Consider the following 9,022-nt stretch of genomic DNA (forward strand, 5'->3'; position numbering starts at 1 on the left):
TCATACATCACATGATTCAGGGAGTTAAATTATTTAACCATTTAGTTATTCCGCTACCTTCAGGTTATCGGACACTGACAAATCAATGAATACTGCAGGACAACCTTGCATAACCCCTCCCACCCCCAGCTTGCCTAGCTTTTTGCTGGTGTCCTTAGATAATTGATGTCTTCCTTCAGTTCAAAGAGAAGTACTTTCTTTTACACTATTTTTCTTTTGAGATTTTTCTGTGAGATTTCCTAACTCTGTTCTAAGCCACTGTGGTGCATCCAGCAGCTATCTGGATTGGTTTTCTTCTCGGCAAAGCCTTGGCAGGCTGTGCCCAGTTCTAGGGCCATGGTCCTTTTAATCCTGAACCCTGTATGCTCAACCGGAGAGCAAAGATTGAATGGCATGTGTTCAATGAGTGCTGCACATCCATGGTAAGGACCAAAACCCCCTCAGGTGATCCTCAGCCTGCCTTTCAGGTGCTTCAGTGCGACTTCTGAGTTGCAAATTTATTGGCAATACAGTTTTAGAAAATCTGATTTGGCACCATCGGTTGTTTACCACACAGCCTTGGGGCAGGAACTGTGTCTGCTCAGGCACCTTCGCAGGTACTGAGCTGCACATACACCCACCATTTTCTCTCTTTGTGCGTGCTTCCTGCTGCTCTACACCTTTGCACAGACAGAGAAGAATCTTCACCACCACATCGCTGCACCACATCGCTGCAGTCACAAGCGTGGTTCACCTTGCTGCCTACAATGTCTATACACAGGCACCCTCCTCTGATTTAATATCTATAGAGAGTTATGGTGGATTTTATGGGGAAAATGTATGATCTCCATGATCTAGCCGAAGGGGATGTAAGTGGGCCACACAGCTGCTTCTCTAAAGACCCCTTCTGGCTTTACTCTGCCTATCTCCCCTCCTGAGGCAGAGGAAAGAACCTTTCAGAAGGAGAACCTGTCTCCTGACCTTTCCTCTAAGCCAAAGGACGTGATTTCTGTCCTCATGGACGCGATCCATACACGGTTTGCAGTTACAACCGCCAATGTGAACCCTTCTGAAGATCACAAGTTTAGGGTCCTTGAAAATACCAAAACTTGCTAAACTTTTTTTCTGCTTTTAGAACCTGTGTTGTATGGTGGTTGGGATCACCTTAGGAAGTTCTTCAAAATTGTTTGCTCCAGCAGTATCCTATTGAGGCTGGCTTTCTTAGGAAGTGGGCGGTCCCTACTGTGAACCCCGCTATCTATTGTTTAAATAAGACCGTGGCATTCCCTGCAGAGATTGTCCCTGTTTTTAAGGATCACACAAACAAAAAGTTAGAAGCCCTATTTTAAGGTCTTATTGGCTCCTGCAGGCCAGGTTGTGCAAGCTGCTGGCTGCCTCTATGGCGGTATGTCAGACCTTTTCGGTCTCGTCCAAGGCTATGACCAGGAACCCTAGGTCTGTCTTGACTGACCCTGAACTTCTTAAACCACTGGAGCTTTTCCTGTGGCACTGCACTACTCTGTGGACGGCCATTTGGATGCTTTCTGCCACATAATTAGGATGAGCCTTCTGTTGGTTCACATGTGGATCCTTTGGCTGAGGTGTTGGTGCGCGGAGCTCCCCTGCAAACAGCATCTGTAGAGTATGGTAAATATTAACCTGTCAACTACAGGGGAAAATCAATATTTGTAAAGAGTGTACACCTGGAGTTTCTGGGGTGTGAAGAGGAACATACAATGCCAACATAATTTTAGGTGACTGCCATTGCTGACCTTTACTTTGCTTTGAGAATGTTTGTTTGTTCCCTGGCTGTCATGCTAATCCTCGGACTATAATATTTTCTGAGTCTCTTACCTAAAACAGAGATTCGGAATTTGAACACTCATTTCATAGCATACTTGTTCTGGATCTGTAACTCTAAAGAATTGAAACCAGAACTCCAGGTAATTAGTATTTTCAAGAGGGTCAGCAAAGGAGGTGCTATACGGCCCGAGTCCAACTTTTCTCTGGCTATTGCACTACATATGGAAAAAAATTCAAATGCAGTATACTTTGGGCTCCATTTATAAAGCTGCTATATGACCTTACTGCAGCCTTACTGCATTGCACTTGCTTTGAAAATGCGTTTGCAGTATATAGCAGAAAACTATACAAAATACCCACTTCAGGGAGGGTTGCATGTAGGGTTGATTAAACTATCAAAGTATTGATTAGTAGGGTTCTGACTCTTATGTGTTTAGATGAAGCACTGAGATCTTGAGGAATGCTTAAATACGTTTTACTTGCTTAGAATAACATTGTATACATGTATAGAGGGTTACAGCATCAAACAGGAAACCGCATATAGATCATAGAGAGGAAAACATATATGGATATATATTGATAAAACTTCCTCTGTATCACAGACAAGTATGCATACAGAAACATTGCACTACAGCGCCATCTAGTGCGCAAAAGACATAGCAGCACATTATGCATAAGCTGTTGTATTTCCAACAGTTCAGCCTTACAGTGCAGGTTTAACATCTAAACAGTATACTGTATTTTGTGACCTAAAATAGCTGGAAGATCTTGTCAGTATATTTCCATTAAACATAATGCAAAGTACTCAAAACAAATTTCACACAAGTTGATGATTCTGTTCTATAATGTTGTTACATTTAGATGTATTACCATTATCATGCAGTTGGAATGATTGAGTAATTGTTTTGCCCTACAGATGGGGGAAGAAATGGGACAGAACAGCTTTATAAAGCAGTACCTAGAAAAGCAGCAGGAACTGCTCCGACAGAGACTGCAGAAAGAAGCTCGAGAGGCACAAGAAACTGAAGGTATGAGCCAAGAGCATTTGGGGAAAGACCATTGCAGAGGTCTAAAAAAAAAGGTGTTTTTTAATGTCGGTGAGGCCATAAAAACTCCTTTACTCAAAAGGTGGTCAGCAAATGGCTCAACTGTCAAAATTCTAAATAGCCTTGAGAGTAGTATTTTTCTCCAAGAAATCACCAAAGGTATACAAGTCGTCTCGCTTCCTATATAATACTAAATAGGTTTTTGCATTTTATTACCATTGGTTGTTGGGTATGAACTTAACAATCTGGAATGACTCCATGTGTACATGGACATTTTGATACTGTGCGTTCTGTCCACCCTAAACGTGGTGAACTACACTGTGCAACAATAGTATGCATTTTTATTATATATTACCAAAACACAATGGTGTGTACAGGCTCTGAAGTGACAACGTTGGGGCAGAATATTCCAGGAGAGCTTAAACAGGTGCAGCAAAAGTTTTTTAAAATGACAAACCCAAGGCCATTGTAACAAAAGTCATCTGGAATCCCTGGTTATCATTTAACTTTTCATTTCAATTTAACTATCATGACATAATTTGTCTGCTTTTCCTTTATCCTAAGGGCTTGTTCACACCATCTAATGTGTTCAGGGCACGGTTCTGTGCCATGAACACACTGTGTTCTGGGGCGGGAGGGGGCTTGGTGGTGCCATTCATGTCACAGTATCTGCATGCACTATTTATTTGCGATGGCACCGCACTGAACACAGGGCATTCCAGTACCGTGAGTTCAGTTGGCGGGGATCGCTTTGCGGGCAGGAGGCGTGTCTGCCGCGCTATTGACTTGAATGGCACCACCAAGCCCCTCCCACCCCAGAACACCGGGGGGGGCTTTGTTTATGCGATACAGTGCGTTCATGGCACGGAACTATGCCCTGAAAGTTTTGGATGGTGTGAACAGGCTCTAAAGCAGAGCTACAGCTTTTACTGACCTCCTAAAAATGCTGGTTGCCAGACTATCGTAGTGATCGTCTTGAAGTTGAACGCTGGGATAAGCAAATATTGTCTAAATACAAGAGGCATGTGTATTTTTATTTGAATCTTGGTGTGCTTTGTGTATTTCTTCCAGATCTGTGCTGTAATTAAACACTAGTCACTGCTGCTCTCTTCTTGTGCAGGGTGGTTGGTCTTGTGTACGCCCCCTCCTGCAGTTTTCTGCAAGTACCCTGTAGTGGGTAAGCCCGCTCTGCCCCTCCCAGAGTTCTGCTCAGGCTAATAAACAGCACAGTGATGATGTCACTGCCACTTTAACAAAGTAATATCTAGGTTTGCCAAAGGCATTTGGTGCACACAAAGTTGATATACACTCATCGGCCACTTTATTAGTTACACTTTGCTAGTACCGGGTTGGACCCCCCCCTTTTGCCTTCAGAACTGCCTTAATTCTTTGTGGCATAGATTCAACAAGGTGTTGGAAACATTCTTCAGAGATTTTGGTCAATCAGGACATGATAAGTGTGCCAAGAAAATATCCCCCACACCATTACACCACTAGCCTGAACCGTTGATACAAGGCAGGATGGCTCCATGCTTTCATGTTGTTTACGCTAAATTCTGATCCTACCGTCTGAATGTCGCAGTTGAAATCAAGACTCTTCAGACTAGGCAACGCTTTTCCAATCTTCTACAGCAGGGGTCAAAATTTCAAGTCCTGAGCTACTAGCCAGGCCTTAAGAGTTACTCGCCACCAGTTGCCCACCTAACCCCTACCCTCCCGCAGCCTTAACTCCGCCCCTAAACACACCCTCTTAAATAATCTTGTCAGTGAGACTGTTACATGTTTTATGCAGAATAAAGTTACAAGAATAAATAGCAGAATAAATTTACAAGAATAAATATTAACAACTTTAACAATATTACCCCCCATGTTCTACAGTATTGTCTAGGGATGCACCGATATATCGGCCGCCAAAACATATCGGCCGGAAATGGCACTTTTGGCTAAATGCCATCGGAGCATCCCTGTTTTCTTTCCTCTCCGCTGGGCGCTGTTCTGTGTCCCAGGGGGTGGAGAGAAAATGTGACAGCCGGCCGAGCGTTGCGGGAGGAGAGCGCAGTGAGAGGACGGCGTCTCTCCTTCCACACCGCTGATTGAGTTGCTGCCATGTGATTTGCCGATTTAGCAATTTGTGTTACTAAGCAATTGAACAGGTGTACCTAATGAAGTGGCCGGTGAGTGTACATTTCTTTGTGGCTATTGAGAAACATTTTAAGTTTTTTTTTTGTGCCCGCAATTCAGCTTTAATACTTTGAGAAACTGTCCGAGAACAAAATTTCAGAAGCCAGAGTGAAGTCTGCTTGATTGCTCCATGTCAGTGAATAAATAATTATAAAAGCTGGAGGATGAGCATGACAGGCACCTTGCAAGTTTAGGTGAGTTTAGCCCATGTATTTCAAGCAGTACAGGTTTCCTTTAATTGCATATGACTGACAGAAGCCACGACAAGAGGCATTATATGTAATTTTTCATATTTTCTTCTCACAAACAGCCTCTAAAATATAAATACAAAGCACTTTGTGTACATTTTAACATTTGTGTTAAAAGAATTTGTAAGGAAAGGATTTTAGTGATTTTCAATGAACCATTGTGGCTGGAAACTGTAATTTTCATATTACTATTCACAAGAATTACCAGACATTCTTAAGGCTGGCATCTGATTTAGGTGACCTTCATCTGCAGTTCAAAACGCCTTTGAAATGTACAAATTTCTGTTATTTGTTAACTCGAAACAGTTTAATCTTTTTGTTTTATTCTGAAAAAGTATTTTTTTTGTGCACTGATACTAATTTTTATGTACTTTTATCGATTTAATTGTGTATTTTTATTGGTTTAATATTGACTTGACAAACATTTGCGCAATTATCGCAGGACCTACAAAATTAGTAGCACCATCTTTTTATTCTACTGGGCCTGTGCTTTCAGAAAATATATGGTTTGGGGGGTCTTATACAAACACTAACAACGCAGCAGTAGAAAATCAAATCAATGGGAAAAATTGCAAAAATGGTGTGGCCAGCTGAGATTAACAGCGTTCCAGGGGGCTTGGCAGTGAAAGGGTTAAAATGCAGTGAGTCATTTTTATTAGCTTGTTTACTGTTTTCCTGTAATGTTAGTATATTGAGAATAATGCATTTGTGACCCCCCCCTCAATAATCCAAGATAATTGCCTAGTTTTTTCTGTTACTATGCAATGACCTGATTAAACAAAATGTGGAGTGTTTACAATTTTAACCACTTCATTCAAACTCTTTGGTTCACAGAACCTTTAGCCGAGTCGGAGGAAGAAAATACGAATCCTGATATTATGCCGGAGCCTCCTGATCTTCTCTGTTCTGTTTTGAAGGTGCCAGATGTTGACCTGGGGAAACGCACTCAAAGTATGCATTTTTTTAATTTTATTTTTCTGAAGGGATTGGCATTAGTTTGCCAATTTATCCATTGATTGATTAGTGGGCTACACAAAAGATTTCATGTAGATGGTGATCGTTCGACATAGGTAGATGATGTTCTCTTGATATGTGCTCGTTTTAGGTTTAATTTGTAAATTGAATGTCCACAGAGTAAATTGACACACCTTCAGCTTGTCTCTTGATGTAATAAAAAACCCACTGCTGCCAAAAAATGGTAGGGATGCACCGATACCGGTTTTACAGTATCGAGTAAGAGTACCATTTATTTTTTTCTGGTGCTCGCCGTTCCCGAATACCGAGACCGGAAGTCCCATTAAGGAAGCCGAGCGGTGTGTAATGACTCGCTGCCAGGCTTCCTGATTAGCTGGGCAGCGTGTAGTGACTCGCCACCCGGCTTCTCGAGTAGCCGGGAAGCCGCCTCCATGCTGCCTCGTTACCAAGTGAGGAAGCATGTGGCCAGAAAGCCGGCTCATCAGGAAGCCGAGGGGCAGGTAATGACTCACCACCTGGCTTCCTGACCAATCGGGAAGCCAGGCGGTGAGTCATTACACGACACCTGGCTTCCTGATTGGTCAGGAAGCCGGCTCCATGCTACCTCATCAGGTGACGAGGCAGCAGGAAGCCGGGGTGGGGTAATAACTCTGCCGCCTGGCCTCCTGATTGTCCAGCATCCCGACCAATCAGGAAGCTGGGCTGCGAGTCATTATACGCCGCCCGGCTTCCTGATGAGTCGGCTTTCTGACCACATGCTCCCTCATCGCCAAATGACAAGGGAGCATGGAGCCGGCTTCCCGGCCAATCAGGAAGCCGGCGGGTGAGTCATTACCCGCCCCCTGGCTTCCTGATTGGCCGGTAAACTAGCTCCCTGGTTCCCGGCCAATCAGGAGGCCAGACGATGTGTAATGACTCACCGCCTGGCTTTCTCATACTGGAAGTTCTGGTATTCGCAGCATTTGAGCGAGTACTAGTATTGGCATTTGGTGCATTCCTAAAGGAATAGTATTTGTTTTTCTTCAAACTTGAAATGTAATGGAAATCATTATCCATTATTTTAAACTTTTATGGTATGAAAAACAGGATTTGTTAATAAATTAGCATGTCAGAATGGAATCCGGTACTACAAGTTGTTTTTTTTAACTCTATTCATTGCTCACAAAACAGTCCGTCAAAAGACAAGTAATAAAACAGTGGATTGTAACAGGAAATTAAATAATTCAACGAACGTTGGCAGTCTCAAGTGAGTCCTTATGACATAATTGGTCAGATACATACTTTAAGGTAAACCTACAGTGGATTTCTAAGATTGCATCAACAACTTCAGGACCCACATGTTACACTCCGTTCCTGACCAGGCCATTTTTCAGTTTTCAGCGGTGAGATAGTTTGACTGAGAGTTACTCAGTCATGCAACACTGTACCCAAATTCGTTTTTTAGGATTTTTTTTAGACTGTTTTGTTTTTTTTTGGTGATGTTTTAATAACCATTTTTACTATATAAAGGAAAAGAGACCAAACAAATTTGAGAAAAACCCTGTTTCCCTTACATTCTGTCATAAAATCAAACAAATTAAATGTGAGGACAGTATGAATGTGCCCCCCACAAATGACCCCTTTTTAAAAAGTAGACAAGGTTTTCTAATTTTTTTTGCCACATTTTTTGGAAACTAAGAAACCTGTTGGTATTAAGGTGTTTACATCCTAGAGCTTGGTAATGGTACACTAGATACAGTAAATGTACAGGTCATACACATAGGCAGGTGATGGGGTTAATGTACAGGTCACATACTGTGGAAGGATGGAGATGAGGGGGTTAATGTTCAGATGTGCAGGATAATGGCGGTGAAGTGGTTAATATTCAGGTCAGCAATGGCTGATAGAGAAGTGCATAAAATGGCCAGAAGGGTTGTATTCCAGTATTTGGTGTGAATCTACAAGTAAAGGAAGTGTAGATTCACACCAAACTTTATGAATTTAGAGGACAATTTCTCCTCCTTCTCGGATCAGATTTATTAACAACAACTGCTGGTATATGCTACTGGAGATGGGTTCATCAATCTAATAGTAATGGTCTTGTGAGTCGTGAACAATGTTTCCTGTAGAAAAATTCTGGTGTAGTGTGGCTAGTGTTCTTCGTCCAATAAAACAAATAAGCAAAACTGTGAGATATAGTATGGTTCCACTATGACTAGACCACTCCAGATGAGGCGAATAAAATCGGCTTGGGGTTGTGTGTGGAGTGCACAGTTATGTATGGTTATAAATCCCATTTTATTTGAACATACCATTGATGGATAGGTCTGGTGGATAATATATAGCTGGATTAACTGGTTATTGATCGCTGGCGAGACATACATATAAAAAAAATACCTCATCCCAGTCCTCTTCTGAGATGGTGGGCTTAATTAGTTCTAATTGCAGGGGAAGACTTGCCCAGTTTGGTATGTAGTAAATGTGAGTATGAAGTAGAAACCAACCCTTTATGGGCCTGTGATCTCAAAATGCCCATTAGGGATAGTTGGATATAGGCATATTTTGAGTTCTAAATTGTGCCTTTTAAGCCTTGACAAAGTTGCAGAAATCTGTAAGCGATTGAATGAGACAACTCGTGCTTTTCTTGCAGTTGTGTAAAGGAGTTCAGCTCACCTTCATGGGATTTTCATAGCGTAAGGAATAATATGTACCTGTTCAAGAATTGGATTATGTCATAAAGAGAACAATCATTAGACAGACCCTGAAATAATTCCAGTTGTTTAACTCCATTTTACATGTATTCACAGCACA

General features: G+C 42.0%; 1 protein-coding gene across 1 annotated transcript in view; it reads left to right on the plus strand.

Moving 5' to 3' along the window:
- Nucleotides 1–9,022, plus strand: part of LOC108786742 (apoptotic chromatin condensation inducer in the nucleus-like) — a 35,687-nt gene that overhangs the window by 14,818 nt on the left and 11,847 nt on the right. Inside the window, exons 3-4 of the mRNA XM_018556099.1 lie at nt 2,699–2,810; nt 6,092–6,208. Coding sequence (XP_018411601.1) covers nt 2,699–2,810; nt 6,092–6,208 — 229 coding nt within the window. The remainder of the gene's footprint in view (nt 1–2,698; nt 2,811–6,091; nt 6,209–9,022) is intronic.

This window comes from Nanorana parkeri, unplaced genomic scaffold (assembly GCF_000935625.1).
Source record: "Nanorana parkeri isolate BGI_ZX_2015 unplaced genomic scaffold, ASM93562v1 scaffold225, whole genome shotgun sequence".
In the NCBI taxonomy this organism is placed as follows: Eukaryota; Metazoa; Chordata; class Amphibia; order Anura; family Dicroglossidae; genus Nanorana; species Nanorana parkeri.